The sequence below is a fragment of the Cydia fagiglandana genome, chromosome Z (assembly GCF_963556715.1).
Source record: "Cydia fagiglandana chromosome Z, ilCydFagi1.1, whole genome shotgun sequence".
Lineage (NCBI taxonomy): Eukaryota > Metazoa > Arthropoda > Insecta > Lepidoptera > Tortricidae > Cydia > Cydia fagiglandana.
The window spans coordinates 36,510,790-36,531,039 of record NC_085959.1 but is presented as its reverse complement, the minus strand read 5'-3'; the positions used below and the strand labels follow the sequence as shown (position 1 = coordinate 36,531,039).

At 45.9% G+C, this 20,250-nt stretch overlaps 1 protein-coding gene across 1 annotated transcript in view; it reads left to right on the top strand.

Moving 5' to 3' along the window:
* LOC134678244 (probable E3 ubiquitin-protein ligase HERC2) overlaps positions 1-20,250 on the top strand; it is a 114,505-nt gene that overhangs the window by 18,422 nt on the left and 75,833 nt on the right. The window contains exons 9-17 of the mRNA XM_063536715.1: positions 621-789; positions 1,956-2,166; positions 3,202-3,350; positions 7,935-8,094; positions 8,809-8,906; positions 10,840-10,995; positions 11,650-11,755; positions 18,484-18,601; positions 19,716-19,935. Of these exons, the coding sequence (XP_063392785.1) occupies positions 621-789; positions 1,956-2,166; positions 3,202-3,350; positions 7,935-8,094; positions 8,809-8,906; positions 10,840-10,995; positions 11,650-11,755; positions 18,484-18,601; positions 19,716-19,935 (1,387 nt within the window). The remainder of the gene's footprint in view (positions 1-620; positions 790-1,955; positions 2,167-3,201; positions 3,351-7,934; positions 8,095-8,808; positions 8,907-10,839; positions 10,996-11,649; positions 11,756-18,483; positions 18,602-19,715; positions 19,936-20,250) is intronic.

Below are 20,250 nucleotides of genomic sequence, written 5' to 3'. Positions count from 1 at the left end.
TTACTTGAGACTAAAATATAATAATTGTATTTAAATGTAATTTAACGTATGATATGTAAAAAAAAATATTACATGTGAAATGTAACACTTTCTTTTTGTAAATTTGATATCCCCGACCTCTTTTTATAACAAACAACCGAGCAGACAGGCATTTTTGTGCAGCAGTGTTCACGCGCGCGTCTGGACTCGGTCTAGTGAAAAATCCAAGTGCAACTAGTTTTATTACCCGCGCTAGATTAAATTGACGTGCTAATCTTGTACCTCGGCAGAGGGGAAATAGTGCGAATGCCGCCTCCCTTCCGTGTTGCTCGAAGCATGGTAACATGGTGACTTTCAATAATGATACAACTGTTATTCGATCGCCTTAAACACAAATTGACATCACCATACAAAGTTCTCATGTGTGAATCCTACTAAAACAATTGAAGGGATGTTTACAAAAACAACATAACTGACTACACTGGTTGACACCTGAAACGATTAACAATGTTCTTAAAAAAGTGTCAACCGCTCTAAGCAGTTATGTTGTTTTTGTAAACATCCTTTCAATTGTGTTGCACAAAAACTAAATACATTCATTATTTTTTTGCCAATAATCTTTTTTTTTCTCATGTATACAGTGCACAGAGTCAGCTCAAGAGCTTTACTCCGTCGGCTATGGCCCGCTCTGCTTCAGCGGTCTACGATTTAGACAGATTGCGTGCGCGGAGAAGCTAGCACTAATGCTTACGTGCGACGGCGACGTGTACACTATGTACTACGATACCATGGCGCCTCATTTAGTACAAGGTGAGTCATCCTACCAAGTACAGCCTGGTAAATATAGTAGAAGTGAAAAAGTGGCAACACTGTGGTGTCGTCCCGTTCTCTTATATAAATTGATTTGAAAGGAAAGAGACTACAGTGTTGCCATTTTTTAATTTCTACTCTTTTTTGCAAGGCTTTATGCCAACTCTTTATTTCATTAAAAACAATTACTATACATTTACAAACATATTAAAAGTCATACGTCACAAAAAATCCAACCAACTTATGTTATGCCAACTAAAAATATGTAGATGGTCATTTCAATGCGTTTGCGTAGTTACGTCATAATGTAAAAATGGACGGACACCTTTGATGTTTGCGTAATTGCCGACACCGCACAAAAACACAGAGGGGTTGTTACAGACTTTTACACACCAACACAAACATTTCAAATAAGACACGCTAGCCCTGCGGCGGTAGCACTGTCGCATTTTTATCGCTTGTCACCATGCCTGTCACGTTCTAACAAGTATGTAAGTGCGAAAGTGACGGGCGTTGTGACAGGTGATAAAAATGGAACCTTGCTGCGCCCGCTGTAAGTAGTACCGAGCTACTAACAATGGAGATGTATGCAGCTTGGGTGCGCGCGACCCTCCCCTCGCCCTTCGCATCCCGCACGATTGCCCTGTCTAGACGTGTATCTAAAAGGTACATCATTTCACCATATAATTCATTGGTATTCATTATGGTGGCGCCGCTGCAGAGTAGCACACGTCTAGACTGCTTCGTCGAATGACTGTATTATTTTATAGACTGTGGTTACGTCGTTGGCTGCCGGATATTAAAAAAATGTATTTTATTAAAAACATTTAGATTACAATAGATTAAAGATACAAATAATAAACTAAAATAAACCTAAGAATGAGTAAAACTAACTTAACAAATAAAATATTGCCCCCACTCTGCCGGATCAAATGTGCCAAAAATACTGGCGGCATTACTCCGCTGAATGGCCAGTGATATTTGTTGGACAAGGAAAGAACCAGAGCGAGGGTCGCAGCCCCTATCGCTTAAACGTCGCCCTATATCCTTAGTAAAGGCTTTGGCCTCGGCACACCAAGGCAAGGTCTATTGTAATCTAAATGTTTTTAATAAAATATTTACCCAGTTAAACAAAAATGTATTTTTACAATGTTATTATTTTTCAGGATTCGAAAACAAAATCATCGTCCAGGTGGCGTGCCACCCGGCCGGGCGGCACTACCTGTGCGTGTCGGCCGACGGCGGCGTGTGGTCGTGGGGCGCCGGCGAGGACGGCCGGCTCGGGCACGGCGACACCGCGCCGCGGGAGGTGCCCGCGCAGATCAACCACCTCGCGCACCACGAGGTCGTTCGGGCTGTTGCGGGCCCTACTAGCAGGTCGGTATACATCCGTCTGTCTCTCCTTCCGTCTGTCTGTCTGTCACCAGGGTGTATCTCATCAACCGTGATAGCTAGATAGTTGAAATTTTCACAGATGATACATTTCTGTTGGCGCTATAACAGCAAATATTAAAAAGTATGTAACCCTCGGTAGGCGACTCCGATTCGCACTTGTCCTGTTATTTTTTGACAACTCATTAGAAAAGCGACCTGTATATGACAGGGTCATTTTTGGACCGTTAGCCATATTGTGCCAGGTGATTAGGTAGGTCATACTGAACAACTTATTCAATGAAACCAATCCCGAATTCCCAAAAAAAAATAAGGAAATGTCGACATCCACTCGACCAAAATGTATGAAAAGGCTAAAAAAAATTTTGTGATCTTGGAGTTGGTCCCAGAGAAAAAGTTGCTCAGTACGGCCTACCTAATCACCTCGCACAATATGGCTAACGATCCAAAAATGACCATGTATATATATGGTCGCTTTTCCAATGAGTTGTCAAAAAATAACCGGACATGGGCGAGTCGGACTCGCCCGCCGAGGCTTACATACTTTTTAATATTTGTTGTTATAGCCCCAACAGAAATGTATCATCTGCGAAAATTTCAACTGTCTAGCTATCACGGTTCATGAGATACGTCCTGGCGACAGACAGACAGATGGACATTGGATTCTTAGCAATACGGTCCCGTTTTTACCCTAATTATTAACGTTTGTTTAGACGGTCATGTAAAGTAAAGTACTGTAGATTGAGGCGCAGATACATTAGAGTTAGACCAAGAAAAGTCTGCAGCGATTTTGATAGACCGCGCAGTGCAAGTATTAATTTAAACGTCAAACTTCTATGAAATTATGACGTATAAGTAACACGCACTGCGTGGGCTATCAAAATCGCTGCAGACTTTTCTTGGTCTAACTCTAATTTATCTGCGCCTGAGTATAGGGCGTTCGTCCGATCGCATAACGCGAATGTTGGTAAAGAAATATGTTACAAGAATTAGCTTATTTGTATGTTTAATTATTCGCAGCGCTGTGATAACGTCCCGTGGCGCCCTCTACACGTGGGGGCGTGCGAACCACGGTCGCCTCTGCCACGGCACGCTCGAGGCCTACCTCACGCCGATGGCCGTCACCTTCCACGTGCACAGTATGGAGCGCATCGTCGACATCGCCTTCGGTGAGTGACGCGCACGTATAGTTCGTAGCTTTGTAACAGAGCCCGGCGGCTAACCCTATTGTCTATTGTTAAATAAAACCGCACGTGCTACTTACCTGCAAAAAAGGGTCATACTTATTCTATTTGGCACCTGAGCGCGGGCTAGTCCAACGCTCAAAAAACCAGTGTAGGTGCGCTCTCCGATAACGCGCCTTTGTTACGCATCTCGATGACACATTTTAGACTGGTTCTGTAGTGTTCAACTCGCCGGCACTCGGTAACCGAAGTACGCAGGTTTTTATGCGAGCGGTTTTACTTAACAATAGACAATAGGATTAGCTCGGGCTCTATTAGAAACCTACGAACTATACATTACTTTAGCGGGAAACGCTACACGTCAGACCACGGGCTCGATGTCTTCTACACTCAAATGGCCGTCACTTTTCTCTTTGACAATGAGAATTCGAAATAGAGGAATATTGTCAAAGTATGTAAGTACATTTACTGCCATTTTTCGACACAAATGATTAACAGTTTTAGAACGCCATTTGGCTTTGATTCTTTTTCTTTCACTGATATACATGTGTTAAATATGTTGAATACCATATAAGTATGGTGTCATCTTTTCGAGCGGCGGCGCCATACCTTGGCCTACTCTCGACTAGCTGGCGATACTTTTTGACATTTAACAAATTTAATACATATCAGTGAAAATATAAGGATCAAAGTCAAATGGCTTTCTAAAAGTGTTAATCATTTGTGGCGAAAGATGGCAGTAAATGTATTTCATCATCATCATCATCATCTCAGCCATAAGACGTCCACTGCTGAACATAGGCCTCCCCCTTGGACCTCCATACGTGCCGGTTGGAAGCGACCCGCATCCAGCGTCTTCCGGCGACCTTAACAAGATCGTCTGTCCATCTTGTGGGTGGACGTCCTACGCTGCGCTTGCTAGTCCGTGGTCTCCACTCGAGCACTTTTCGACCCCATCGGCCATCTTCTCTGCGTGCAATGTGGCCTGCCCATTGCCACTTCAGCTTGCTAATCCGGTGGGCTATGTCGGTGACTTTAGTTCGTCTACGGATCTCCTCATTTCTGATTCGATCACGTAGAGAAACTCCGAGCATAGCCCTCTCCATAGCTCGTTGAGCGACTAAGTTTTGAGATGAGGCCGATAGTGAAAGACCACGTTTCGGAGCCGTAAGTCATCACTGGTAACACACATTGATTAAAGACTTTCGTCTTGAGGCACTGAGGTATGTCGGACGAAAAGACATTACGTAGTTTCCCGAACGCTGCCCAACCGAGTTGGATTCGGCGGTTGACCTCTTTCTCGAAGTTGGACCTACCTAATTGGACTACTTGTCCTAGGTAGATGTACGAGTCAACAACTTCGAGTACCGAGTTCCCAACAGAGACTGGGATGGGCACAACATTGGCATTTGACATAAGTTTCGTCTTGTCCATGTTCATTTTCAAGCTCACCCGTTGTGAAACTCGGTTGAGGTCATCGAGCATCATGCTGAGTTCCTCCATCGACTTTGCCATGACTACGATATCGTCGGCAAACCGAAGGTGAGTGATGTATTCGCCGTTGATGTTGATGCCAAGTCCTTCCCATTCCAGGAGCTTGAAGGCGTCTTCCATTACGGCAGTAAACAGTTTCGGAGAGATAACGTCTCCCTGCCTTACGCCTCTTCGCAATGGAATCGCCCTCGTGCTCTGCTCCTGTACTCGGACCGACATGGTGGCGTTACTATACAAACACTTCAACACTTCGATGTACCGATAGTCAATATGGCATCGCTGAAGAGACTCAAGCACCGCCCATGTTTCCACCGAATCGAAGGCTTTCTCATAGTCCACAAACGCTAAGCATAATGGCAAGTTATACTCTTCGGTCTTCTGTATAACTTGCCGCAGCGTATGGATGTGGTCTATGGTACTATAGCCTTTTCGGAAACCGGCTTGTTCGGGAGGCTGGAAGTCATCAAGTCTGTGTTCGAGACGGTTCGTGATGACCCTTGAAAACAGCTTATAGACATGGCTCAGAAGCGTGGTGGGTCTGTAGTTCTTCAATAGGTTGTTATCACCTTTTTTGAAGAACAGCACCACCTCGCCTCTATTCCATGTTTCAGGCGTTATGCCCTCGGACAAGACGGAATTAAAGAGCTTCTGGAGGACTTTAAGTACCGGTGTTCCACCCGCTCTCAGAAGCTCTGAAGTGATTCCGTCTTTGCCCGGCGCCTTGTTGTTCTTAAGCTGCTTCAGGGCCATCCTAATCTCGTACAGACTGATGTCCGGGATATCTTCGGTATAATGTCGGGACAGCTTGGCTCTTGGATCTCCTACCAAGCTGTCAACGGGCTTTGCGATCGAAGTGTATAACTGTCCATAGAACCTCTCGATCTCACCTAAAACCTCCGCTTTGCTCGACGCTATGCTGCCATCTTCCCGTTTCAACTTTGTCAGCTGGCTTTGCCCAATAGACTTGTCCTTTGCGAACACTTTGGAGCCTTGGTTTCGCTCAATAGTCTCTTTAATACGGTTAGTATTAAAGAGACGCAGATCATGTCGCAAGGACTTAGATATACGTCTATTGAGCTGCCTATATGACTCCGCGTCATCGGGAGACTGCAACTGTAGCGAGCGTCGTTCAGCCATGAGGTTTAAGGTTTGCTCGGTCAATTTCTGAGGTCTATCTTTACGGCGGGGTCTAAAAAACTTAGACCCTACTGTGTGGACAGTTTCCACTAGCCCGTCGTTGATTTCGTCCACTGAAGCCAAGTTCTCTAGGCAAGCAAAGCGGTTAGAGAGCTCGAGTTGAAAGCTTTCGGGGTTTTGAACATGGGCTCGAGTAGGTCGGAGCGTAGACTTCATCAGGCTGGACCTTTCAAGTTTAATATTGATATTCAGTGTGCCTCTTACGATTCGGTGATCACTACCGGTCTTTACCCTGTTGATCACAGAGACATCACTGAATATCCGTTTCTTGTCGGTCATGATGAAGTCTATCTCGTTTCTCGTGGAACCGTCAGGACTCATCCAGGCCCATTTCCTGTGAGGCGGCTTCTGGAAGAAAGAGTTCATCATGAAGAGTTCCTCTCTCTCCAGAAAGTCGGCCAGCCTCTGACCCCTAGGGTTCCGTTGCCCATACCCAAATTGCCCCACTCTCAACTCATCCCCGCTTCTCTTGCCCAACTTTGCGTTGAAGTCCCCCATAACAACAGTAAAGTAGGTTTTAGAAGTATGTATGGCCCTAAGTACTTACGTCCTCATACATAGCTTCTACTTCATCATCGGAGTGTGACGAGGTCGGTGCGTATACCTGAATGACCTTCAGCGAATATCTTTTGGATATTCTGAGTATTAGGTATACCACCCTGCTCGACACACTGTCGATGGTTATTATGTTGTTTACGAGGGACTTGTGAACGAGAAACCCGACACCACCTTGGGACTGTTGGTCGCCCTCCCGGTGGTAGAGCAAGTTACCAGACTTCAGGGTTGTCGTGTCCTCCCCCTCTCTCCGGACTTCGCATAACCCTACAATGTCCCAGTGTAACCTGCTCAGTTCCTCTTCCAGCTCGCAGATCTTTTCGTCAGTCCTCATAGTGCGTATGTTGTGTGTTACCAGGGCCAGTCGTCGTCGGGGCGGGTAGCCGGATCTTTGCCGAAGATTCTTAGCACCCCTGACCCCGCTAATGCCCTGACCGCTACCATAGCCAGAGCACCGGGGGTCGCCGGAACCTCGGGGCCGTGGTTTTATTGTGCTCATCATGATGGGGGGTGAATGCCATAATCGCCACGCTTGGCAGGCGGGTTGGCGATCGCAGTCGAGTACACCGAATTTGAGGGACGCTGCTGCCCGTCCACCGGTGGTCTTGGACGTAGTTTAAGGACATACCCGGGTCCTTAAATGTATTTACTGACTACATAATTTACTTTGACAGTATTCCTCTATTTCACATTTCTTTGGCATGGAGCATATCGTTTAATATCGACAATCGATTAGTCTGTTAACAACTTAAACCGATATGACCCACGCGTACGCAAATTTTAAAAAGTAAAACTATTTAGACGACAATGGTTTCACTCACTTGAATTTTCAGTAGCTATTGGCGACATGTTTCAGGCCCATCGGGGGTCCTTCCTCAGGCTCGAGTGCTCGCGGCGACTGCAACTCGTAAACTGATCGCGCCGCTCGCCTCGCCGCTCGTTGCGCGCGCGCTGACAGGGCGAGGGCGGGGGGCGCGGTGCACTCCGCAGCCGGAGTTTAAAATACGTCTCACGAAAGTTTAATATCGATTAAGTAAAACTATACTTCGTTTTTTTAGCATTAGAAATAAGGTAAACAATCTTCATGTGTCTTTTTATTGAAATATACGTTTAAAAAATAAGTCACGGCAAATATGTAACAATTATGAATCTAATACGATCATTTACATTCTTCTGCTTTCATAAGTAATAGTTACTGATTTTTAAAAAGCGTTTTTCAATTAAAAGACATGTCAAGATCGCTTACCTTCTTGCAAGTTCTTTCTAATGCTAAAAAAAACGAACTATATGCATAAAATTGTCAGGTTTGTTGGTCGTTCGCAGGTTGGGGCGAGAGCTACACGCTGTGCTGCACCGTGGAGGGCACCGTGTACACGTTTGGCGAGAACGACGGCGGGCAGCCGCGCGCCGTCGCCGCGCTCGCCACCATCAAGATAGTGCGCGTGTACACCGGCGAGAACTACTACGCCGTGCTCACTGAACAGTTAGTTATCCTGAACGTTCAAACCCTGTTCCACCGACCACACTTAGGGCCACTTGCACCATCCCACTAGCCTGGGGTTAACCTGTTAAACCTGGAGTTATCATAGTTACCAGTACAATTTGACACTGGGTTAACGGTTGACCGCTTATCGCCGGATTAGTGGGATGGTGCAAGGGGCGCTTAACGACTGGTTAGATGCAACCATAGACTAGGAATCCTTTAGACCGAGTTTAGAGCAATTATTTCATGCAACCGATGATGCCAAAAAATGCGGGAGTGCGAGGTGAGCGAAGTCCCGTGCCGTGATTGGTCCGTTCAAAGACACGGACGTCACACAAAGACACTTTCGACTCGAACATGGAGTAAAATTATGCGTGGCAGAGGGGATAGCACGATTATGCTCAGTCTGGAGGATGTTTTGTCTGTGGGTACAACCAACCCTTATTTAAATCGATACAGAATTATGGGCAGGCTGGGTCATAGAGACATAATGTACTCAATTTCTGAAAAGACAAAAGGTGGCAATGTCATCCTTAATGACAAATATCCATTGTAATAAATTGAATGACGGACTACGTTCACGTAAGTCATATTTCCCACATGTCACTGCGTCTCACTCTCTCATGAAAGCTAAATGTGAGACGCAATACACTCCACAGTCAAAATAAGTTTTTGCAATTTCAGATTATTATAGCAGATGTTATCATGTTACAGAGGTGTTCTCTACACCTGGGGCAAAGGCGAAGGCTACCGTCTCGGCCACGGCAACGCCGAGAATGTCAACTTCCCGAAACCAATAGAAGCTCTCAAAGGTAATTTTTGAACGAAATTATACATACACGGTGTAACATGAGGAAACCAAATAATTTTAACCACGCATTTCTGAGGCCAAAAGAAGGATAAAATGTAATATGAGTTTAGGTCAATTTCGCCAACAAAAAAAAATTGTTTTGTTTTTAAATTTTTTGAATGTATTTGTACATAAAAAATAAATGTTATTGGTAAAGTTGTCACTTAAAATTGATTTTTACATTTTTGTTTCGGAATACCTACTTTTTGCAAAGTGTTACTTGTCACTTTTTGACATCTATCAATAAGGATATTTAGACTACGTCCCATAGCAGCAACATCACCATCAAAAAGGCCTTTTACACTATGTAACAATAAAAACTTGTTTTGTTTTTAATAAATATTATCTCTGAAACCAAGCGAATTTCAAAAAAAGTTTATAGGACATTTTTGTCTCTAAACATGATCAGGAATACGCTGATAAAATTACGCCGTGTTACACCGTGTATGTGTTAATTTATAACTAGGAGTCGAAGTGGTCGCCATGGGGTCATTCCATAAGAAACGCTACCAAAGGGTTGAAAAATGAAAACTGGTTTAAGAACTCAAAACTAACCTATTTCCATAGAAAACATACGGAACCTTCATGTCACAAAAAAAAACCGAAAAAAAGTGTAGTTTATGGTAGCTCCTGTACAAAAAAAATATTTTAAATTTTTTTTTGCATTTAATCCTGTGATGTGGGGTGTCGTTGGATAGATCTTTCAAAATGAATAGGTGTCACCATCAACAAGTTTTTGGTTAAGTGAATATTTTCGGAAATAATCACATCGAAAGAAAAATAATTATGATATCTTCGAGAAACAGTTTTTATTGTTAAGATAATGTATTTTAAAATAATTCAGCATTTATTACTTATATTTTTAATCGAATTTATTAAAAAGACAATAATTTCAATAAAATGAGCCATCATTTTGTATAAATCTGTCTTAATTTCGTACTCGTAACACCCGAAACGAACCATGAGTAACACCCGAAACAGGTAATTTATTTTATTAAAATTAAATAAGAAGTGATACTAAGTGTTACTTCAGTGTTTCAGTAGACTATACTAACTATTATTACTTGACATAAATAAAACTGGAGCTTACTTGATAAAATTCGCTTAATTATGCATTTTGGTACTGATGGTCAGAAGGTATAGGCCAATTCGCGTAACGCCCGAAACAGCTACTTTTTAGTGATTCTCTCGTTATTTCTCTTATACTTTAATAATGTGCGTACAGAAAAGGAAAATATAATCAAAGTAGTAGATGAATCAATAGTTATAACCTCCTAGTTCCTGTTACAATATCGAATAAAACCTTATTTTATGAGTTCAAGTGTAACACCCGAAACGGTGGAATGACCCCATGGTCAAAATCGGCCGGAAGGATCATCATCATCATCATCATCAATTTATAAACGACAGTTAGTCCGCCTGGCAGGAAGAACTCGGTGCGTCATTTTCTTGACTCCGCGGTGATACTGTATACTTATATAAAAAGTTGATGAATGCGGATAAAAATTTTTTGAAACTTATATTTTCTACCGGTAAGATTAGCTGACGGTGCATATGATCTCAGTATGGCGTATATTAAAATTAATATGGCAACTTACGCCTAGGAGTCCCATTCTGATTTTAATTTATTGTTCTGAATTTTTCGGTCCAGAAAAATGACTACGGTCAGCTGCCAGATTAAATCCGTAACAGTTTAGAAGAAAAAATTTAAATCAAAATCAGGGTCAGTCTGATCTGCTGGCCAGCTATCCATTGTCACTAATTAATCCGCAACACTTACGAAACTAAAAAAACCTCTGCGTCTCCTTGGCACTACGCGTTCGAAAATGATTTGGATTTGAAATCGGAAATTTGCCACTGGACGCCCTGTATAAACATCATAATTTTTATTCCAGGCAAACGAGTGATCGACGTGTCGCTTGGCGCATCCTGTGGCGTCGCGCTACTCGCCGACGGCCAGCTATACTCGTGGGGCACACACGAGAGAGCACATCTGTTCTCTTCGACACCAGTCAAAGTTAACGTTTTGACGTCGCCTTTTAGAGCTAATGGTAAGTCAGAGAAAAGGTAAAAGGGGGATCGGTCTTTAAGGCCTCAGTTTCCAGTTGACGCCGTACGCTGCGTATATCGCCAAATTGTAATGAATTCTAATGACATACACTCGTAATCCGGACACCAAGGCCTTACTCAGATTCGTCACATAATCAGATAAACTACAGTTTTTAATAAGATGAGAAATATTCATTTATGGCATCAATCGATCCGGTTTGTTTTTAGGACCAAATGTCTTTATGGGACCCACTGCATTAATGCAATACAAAAGTCAGAAATGATAGTATAAGTCCGACAGTCGTACTTCACTCGCGAAATGCTCCTAACAAATCGATAAGTGACAGTGACGTCAAGGTCACTGAGTCCATCATGATTCATGAAGTATGGACAAAATAAGAAAATTCCGTTTTTGTTGGTGAAATATTGCGTTTATTGCCTTACAATCTTTTTTGTAATAATTAACGGAATCGAAAGGTACTTATTTCCCATTTGGAAGTTAAAACAATAAACTTATTTTGAAACTTTCAGGGTCTGTCCATTTATTATGTTAATATCCACATTATTGTGATAAATTGCTCACTCGTTATCTGTTTTACTAGATTTAGTTAAATTTTATAACTTATAAGTTAAGTCATCATCCCTATTGTCTTCAGGCGTCACAGTGGGACTTATCAAGATGTTTGTGTGGAGCGAGGAGACGGCTCGCGATCTGCCTGCCTCTCTGCCTTTCGTCATCGACCTCTCCGACAGTACATTCGAGTAAGTGAAATATCCGTACACGGTGGGAAGAAGTTGATAACTCGAGATATTCTACCGAAGAAACTTGAACTTAAAATAAAGTTATACATAAGGTTCAAATTTCTTCAATTTTTCCCGGGAGTTATCAACTTCTTCCCGCCGTGTACGGATATATATCATTACCAAGCGGTATAGAGAACTCTCCGAATGTAATCGTAAGTATTCAAAGTATAAAACTCTCTTAAGAGATCTTTGGACTGAATTTCAGTTCAGTAAATGACACTGACTATTGGAGTAACGCGACTTTGTATAGAAATCGTCAATATTTTTGTAACTCACGTATTTTTAGGGTTCCGCAGCCAAATGGCAAAAAACGGAACCCTTATGGATTCGTCATGTCTGTCTGTCTGTTTGTCCGTCCGTATGTCACAGCCACTTTTTTCCGAAACTATAAGCACTATACTGTTGAAACTTGGTAAGTAAATGTATTCTGTGAACCGCATTAAGATTTTCACACAAAAATAGAAAAAAAAACAATATTCTTTTAGGGTTCCCCATACTTAGAACTGAAACTCATAATTTTTTTTTCATCAAACCCATAAGTGTGGGCTATCTATGGATAGGTCTTAAAAAATGATATTGAGGTTTCTAATATCATTTTCTTCTAAACTGAATAGTTTGCGCGAGAGACACTTCCAAAGTGGTAAAATGTGTGTCACCCCCTGTAACTTCTAAAATAAGAGTATGATAAAACTAAAAAAAAATATAATGTACATTACTATGCAAACTTCCACCGAAAATTGGTTTGAACGAGATCTAGTAGGTAGTATTATGTGTTCCGTACTCCACATCGGATATCTTCATTGAGAGAGTAACGCGATCGTTGACCAATGATGCCGCTAGCGTCTATGTAGTCGCTCCGCCCCACGCCGTGACGTAGTTCCGCTTCCACTTCCTGCGAACCGTTGCTCGCTTCCCGCTACTCGCCACCGCCATGTCGTTGTTTCGTCGACCGTCTTGACCGATGGTCCGCAAATATTTTTTGCGTATATTTTTGCAGCATGGTGCTTTAACATTTCCGATCCAAAGCTCGGTCGATTAAAATAGTGAGATATGGCAGAGATCGCCACTATTAGTCTTTTGGCGGTCTCGCGATCGAAGCCATCGAACGGTGCTTTTCGATTCTACCCACTTTTTTCTTGCTAAATTAATTTTCGCATTCCATGCTGCTAAAATCGTTACCGTTAACTCGCATTTTCGAGATCGAAGTAGGAAGTGCGTCAGTGGTTTTTGTTAACAAGTGGTAACAAGTCGCTCCGCATCGGAGAGGGAACGTGCGGTCATCGTGCCTGCGGCGGCGGGGGCGGCGCGGCGGCGGACGGCCTGCGCGCGCCGCTGCCGGGTGCCGCGCTTCGCTGATAAGGAGGTTTGGATTGTCTCGAACCATCCGGTGAGCCAGTTTAAGATATTCTAGAAGTTACTTCGTCACTCGCGGAGGGTTCTCAGGCAGTAGCCTGGGAGTACCTCGTGTTGTTAGTTGCGGCGCGACCGGGGCGCCCCGTCCCCCGGCGCCCGCCCCCGCCCGCGCGCGCCGCGTCTTCTGCTGTCGTCCAAGGTGACTCCGAGACACCGCGACGCTGCGGGCCACGCCTCCAGTCCGCGGGACTCCGAGAGACGTCACACGCCCGCTCCTGTTGCTGCAGTCGCGGTGCGGACGCCTCCAGTCCGCGGGACTCCGAGAGACGTCACACGCCCGCTCCTGTTGCTGCAGTCGCGGTGCGGACGCCTCCAGTCCGCGGGACTCCGAGAGACGTCACACGCCCGCTCCTGTTGCTGCAGTCGCGGTGCGGACGCCTCCAGTCCGCGGGACTCCGAGAGACGTCACACGCCCGCTCCTGTTGCTGCAGTCGCGGTGCGGACGCCTCCAGTCCGCGGGACTCCGAGACCGAGAGGCGTCACACGCCCGCTCCTGTTGCTGCAGTCGCGGTGCGGACGCCTCCAGTCCGCGGGACTCCGAGAGACGTCACACGCCCGCTCCTGTTGCTGCAGTCACGGTGCGGACGCCTCCAGTCCGCGGGACTCCGCGAGACGTTACACGCCCGCTCCTATTGCTGCAGTTGCGGTGCGGACGCTTCCAGTCCAGCGGGACTCCGAGAGATCCGCGTGGCTCTGCGAGACGTCACACGCCCGCTCCTGCAGCTGCGGGCGCATCGCGGGTGGATCGCGCCAAGGTGAAGGCGGACCGCTTCTGCGTCCCGACTGCTCTAGCGGAAGGAAGGTAAGTTACGTGTAAGCAGTGGAAATGCTACGAGTACAGCGACGATCGCCGCGTTGGTTGCCGCCCGTCATGACGCCGCTGGTGACCTACGCGCCGGTGGTGGCCACCACGATGGCACCGCCGAGGGCAACAGCGTCGCCGTGATGATGTGTGCAGCTACGAGCCTAGCCATCGGCGCCTCCCGTGCCGGTAACGTCCGTCACGCGCACCGGCGCCTGTCGAGCTGGCCGCCACGACGGCGCCTCTCGCACCTGAGCCTGGCGACGGTGGCCGCCATGATGGCGCCGCCCGCTCGATGACGCCGCCTGCCCCCCGAGCTGGCCGCCACGATGGCGCCTCTCGCATTACGCATCGACGCGGCGGCGGCGGCTGCCACAATGGCACTGCCCGCCACGATGATGCCGCCCGCCACGATGGCACCACCACCTGCGCACTGGCGCCTCTCGAGCTGGCCGCCACGATGGCGCCTCTCGCCTCACAGCAGTGCCTCCCAGACCAGCCAGCCAGACGGCGACCGCCTCATGCACCGGTGCCTCCCGAGCTGGCCGCCACGATGGCGCCTCTCGCATCACGCACCGGCGCCTCCCGAGCCGGTGGCGGCGGCCGCCACGATGGAGCCGCCCGCCTCACGCGACAACGCCTCTAGAGCGGGCCGCCACTATGGGTCCTCGCCTCACGCACCAGCGCTTCCCGAACCAGTGGCGGCCGCCATGAGCCGCCCGGCCTCAGGCACCGGTGCCCCCCCCCCCCCGAGCCGGCCGCCACGATGGCGCCCCTAGCTCCACGCACCGGCGCCTCCCGAGCGGCGGCGGTTGCCACAATCACGCCGATGCTGTCCACCGATGCTGCAACTACGACGATGTCGTCCCTTGCTCGCTGGGCGCCACAGTATCAGTTTTGTCCTGTCCACATGGTTCCATTGAGGTACGAACCACGAACAGACCGCTAAGCTCTTGGTTTCGGGTAAAGAATCCTCCGGCGACGGCAGACAAGGTCGTAAAGAGCCCCGTCCTAGTGCGGCTCGACTGCCCGGAGTTGAAAGCGGTAAGATATGTCGATACTCAGAGGAAAATACGTCGTGTTCCCGGGCTTCATAAAGGTGCCGATCGACTTCGCTGTGTCGCTTCGAAGTTCCTACGACTTCTCGAGGCCATGGAGTGGTCCAACCGGAGAACAGCTAGCGACAAGGCCCTGTGCGACCGCTCGAAACCGAGGTGAAAGGCATCGAAAAGGTCTGCAGACTTCACATAATTATCTCTGCTTGCTCGCGCTCTCCAGCTTAAGTTCCGTCTTACAAAGACGAACTCGTGCGAAAAGCCATAATAAACAAAATGGGACAAATAAACCCGCTGCGCCTGAACAAGCTTGAGTTTCCGGTGCTAAGAGAAAGGGGCCAGGAGGACTCCAGCAGTTTCCGTCTGTCTGTATTTGACTTTATCGAAACAGTTTTGTTACGCAAAGCGCCAAAATCGATTTTAGACTTGATTTCATCAGTTCGATTTCCTTAAAAGCATGCTACCAACTCGATGCCCTATACTAACTCGATATAGGGTGTCTCTTCGGATAAAGCGAATTAGACCATCACGCTCCTAGACATCACGTGGGACACGCGGCACAACACACCGATTGAAAGTTTTCTTTTTCGCGACATACAGGCCTGCCTTGCTGCAGAGTTTCTCGCAGAAATGAAACTCAATGCCTTCTGTTCAGTCTCAAATTCGCAAACTTTAGTTCATGGAGGAAGGTGAAGCCTTCGCAGTCCCCAGCAACACGGAGCTGCCGAAAGCCTCGCACCACTTTCTTCCTCATCTTATGCAAGCAGTCCGTTACAATCTCCAATATTGGTAGACAATGTACGAGGTAAGGCCCTTTCAGCGAAGAGTAACCGTTAACGGGCCGCATCTGCAGCGCTGACGACAGAAGTGTAAACATACAACCGCACCGGTACAGTATACATAAAACGACGGCGACACTACATCCCTTCCGTTACTACGGCTGTCGCAAAAACTGCTGATGCCAGCAGATCGTCTACAGGTCGCGCTGGTTGCTTGCTACTTGCCAGGTCGGTACAACCCCCGAGGGCGACGGTTTATCAAGAAGTCACTGCGCGCCCGAGTGGCAGCTGCGCCCAGCAGCCGCCGAGACTGGCTTCACCTGACAGGCGCCTTGTTGGCCGGCCTCCGCTTTCGAGAGCCCTCGCACTGTGCCACGGTATTTCTTAACAGACTCATTGAACTGCTACCACGACCTTTGACAGCTGCCTGTGAGACTTGGCATGGATGTCTCCACCTCCCAGCCTAGTCTGTGTACTGCGACGGCGTGATAAGGAGTCTTAAAGCAGCTGTGGTAAGCTTGCAATTTACTGGCGGTCCTAGTGAACACAACGTCAGACCGCCCTCCCTTACGAGTCAACGACCTTAAGAATGAGGCGTAGCTCCTGTCAGATAGGACGCTCCAACACCGAGCTGGCGGGATCAGGAGTGACATCCGCTACTGGCGTGACTGGCGCATGCATATAACATGCCAAGGTCTAACGCTACGTAGCGAACGAAACGCAACTGTCACTGTCTCACTAATATGGAAGAACTGGATATTCCCGATTCCGGTACTGTGTTTGTATAGAAAACAGTAACGGGAGCCCCTAGATCGTCCCCTTGTCTAGGCTGCATGTACGGCCACAATGTAGAAACGGTCTTTATGGTGCATCAAAAATAAGATCAACTGCCAGGTACCTCTATCCAGTGAAGTAGCGAGCTATCTCAGACGTCTATTTCTATTATTCATGTTAGCTTTCAGAACGATACTCGTTCATAAGCCTCTCACAAGTGCTGTGTATGAACCACTATCGGACACTATGCCTTCTTCCAACGCCATTAATAGCGAGACCAGCGCCTCCCAAAGCACGAGCTTGGGACGCGAGACATCTACTTGCCCTAATTTAAATAGCCCTACAACGTTAGGTACGTTAGAAGAAGTACGATAGAATAGCTGCCGCACTTTTGCTGTTAGCATCAGGCCGCAGGGTCAATGACCTTACTCTACTACACTGTAGCCCGGGCAATTACATAGATAACTTTAACGCTATTATTTTGTGTCCGAAATTCGGCTCTAAACCAGATAACGTGTCTTACCGACTGGACCCTTAGAAGCTCCGGAATAAAGTATAGACCCAGTATAAGTAGGTAGTCTGGGTACGTCACCTTGCGAGAATTACACAAAATGTTAGGGGACACTTCGCTTATTTCTTTCAGCCACAGTCTCATCCAAGCCGGCCTCGCCTACGATTGCTTTTGATCCACGATGTACTTAATAACTAAATTGGCTGGAAAGCTATTCACTTAGCGATATTTTCGCTTATGTTAATTGGGAACATGACTCGCCGAGATTCTGCGGACCGGATGCGATTTCGAATGAGAATTCTCTTAAACCAGTTTAACGTCAGATTCGAACCTGAGATTACAATTTCAATTCTCAATTTCCTGTAATTCACATTATAACGAGTCACTGTGATTTCATGGGTTGCAATATGGTGTATACATATTTATTCTTTCTCTGAGTTCTATGACAGTAGGTGTAGCCCTATCGCTTGCGCGCCCGCTAACTCGCCACCAGGAGATAATAAACAGGTCTCAATGAAGATATCCGATGTGGAGTACGGAACACATAATATAAAAATTTTACCTTCCAATAAAATTATTATTATGTTTCCTATCCACATCGGATATCTGAGTAATGCCTTCCTGGCAGGCTACTAGGCTACTTTTATGCCGACGGTACTTCTCCTCAACAATGACATGGCGGTGGCGAGTAGCGGGAAGCGAGCAACGGTTCGCAGGAAGTGGAAGCGGAACTACGTCACGGCGTGGGGCGGAGCGACTACATAGACGCTAGCGGCATCATTGGTCAACGATCGCGTTACTCTCTCAATGAAGATATCCGATGTGGATAGGAAACATAATAATAATTTTATTGGAAGGTAAAATTTTTATATTTTTTTAATACGTCATAAATCGTAAACCGCAATTTTATTATGTTACTTGCTGCTACGGAACCCTGCATGGGCGAGTCCGACTCACACTTGGCCGCTTTTTTGTGTATACTATGGGTATGGCCGTAACGAGCAGTAAAAAGGTGCATAGTGGCACTTAGAATTTAATTTCGCAGAGAGAGTGCGTAAAGCTCGTCATAAAAACATTTTCACGTGAAACAATGCATTTGTCGCAGTGGACGGGATCCGGTCTCAACACTTGCGGTGTATTGCGCGTAGTGGCTAAAAATATGCGTATCATATCGTCTTTATTTAATCTATGGGTTGTAATTTCACTCTAGCCAGTTTAGCCCCAATCCGCATGTAGAGGCCATCATGAACAAATCGGTTTAATCTTTTTAGTATTGAATCTACCAATTGTAGTGACATCCTTTGTTATATCTTTTTGTTAATTTAACAATAATTAATTATTCATAATTGCAGGTTACTAGAGAAACTGCTCAGGCTAGTAGTGGAGCATAGCAATGGCGCAGCGAGCAAAGAGATCATGCACGAAGATGAATGTCTCGCCGTCTCGTGTCTGAATCTGTTGAGGCTTCAAGTAAGTTTACAATTTCATAGTTTTTAGCCAATATAAAGTCATTAGTAGGTAATTTATTCAGCTAATCTTAGTAGTATATTACGCATACTTCGATTTTAGAATTTTTACCTTGCTCGAGTATTAATATTAGACCGAGCGGCTAAGGGTGGTATTCCACCTAACCACCTATTCAATTTCTTTGTCCAATATGTATTGCGTCACACATTTTGCTTTAATGAGAGAGTGAGACGCATTGACATTGGATAAATAAATTGGACAAGTGGAATAATAAACTAAACAACTTTGCCTTCTTGCAAAACGAATGACCATTACGCCAATTTTTTTTTTGATCCGGGTGACATGATTATCTGAAAATAAAGAAAATCCGTATGAAAGAAATCCGTATTCCGTACATTATTTTTATCAAAAGTTTTACTTGCTATCAACTTAACCCTGGTACAATGCTATGCCTTTGGGCAGGCGTGGCTCATTCTGCGATTTCGTCGCTTTGCTACAGGTACCTAAAAGTCACAGACAAAACATCCTCCAGATTTAGCATAGTCACGCTACCCCCTGTGCCACGCATACGCTACATTTACTCCATGTTCGAGTCGAAAGTGTCTTTGTGTGACGTCCGTGTCTTTGAACGGACCAATCACGGCACGGGACTTCGCTCACCTCGTCCCGCGCACCCCCGTATTTTTGGCATCATCAGTTTCATGAAATAATTGCTCTAAACTAGGTCTAGTGTATTCCTAGTCTATGTTAAAAGTATATTCGTTCCACATCAATTTTGGTGGCTAGCCATAAGCCGCGCGTGGCGCTGTCATAACAGATGCTTTTTGTTAGGTGAGTCTTCTGCACCTATAGTTCGTTTTTTTTTTAGCATTAGAAATTAGGTAAACAATCTTGATGTGTCTATTAATTGAAAAACACATTTTAAAAATAAGTTACGGCATATATGTAACAATTATAAATCTAATACGATCATTTATATTCTTCTGCTTTCATAAGTAATAGTTTTTGAATTTAAAAAAGCGTTTTTCAATTAAAAGACATGTCAAGATCGCTTACCTTCTTGCAAGTTCTTTCTAATGCTAAAAAAAAACGAACTATAGTACTATTATTTATTCAGGTCCAAGCATGGCAATGTACCCGCGGCCCCATCTGCGAGGACGCCAACGAAGTCCGGCCCTGGTGTGCCGGGCTGCACAGCGCTCTTGTGGCGCTGGTGGAGGGCCGGGTGGGCCCCGCGGCCGCGGCGGCCGCTCGGCGGGCGCTGGCCGCCGCGTGGCCGCTGCTGCTACCGACGCCGCAGGTGCGGGCGCAGCACCTTATAGAGTTGCTGCCGCAAGGTTGGTTGTACTTATGTATGATTTGTGTCAAATCCCTGGAATAAAGATAATGATAGTATTATAGAACGTGGCCCTCCGGGTACGCGGGCTCGTGTAATGCCTAACCGAGAGCCGAGTCGTTTCCGCGACTGCGACTGATAATTCGGGACACGGCGAGTAGAAGTCCATAACTCGAGAAGTCGAGATATAAAAGTGAAAAAGGTTCAAATTTCTTAAATTTTGTGTCTTCAGTTGTCAACTAAAAACAGCCGTATACGGAATTTATATCCAAAGTAAACAGACATCTTGGATATCGCTTTACTTTAAATTAAGGCG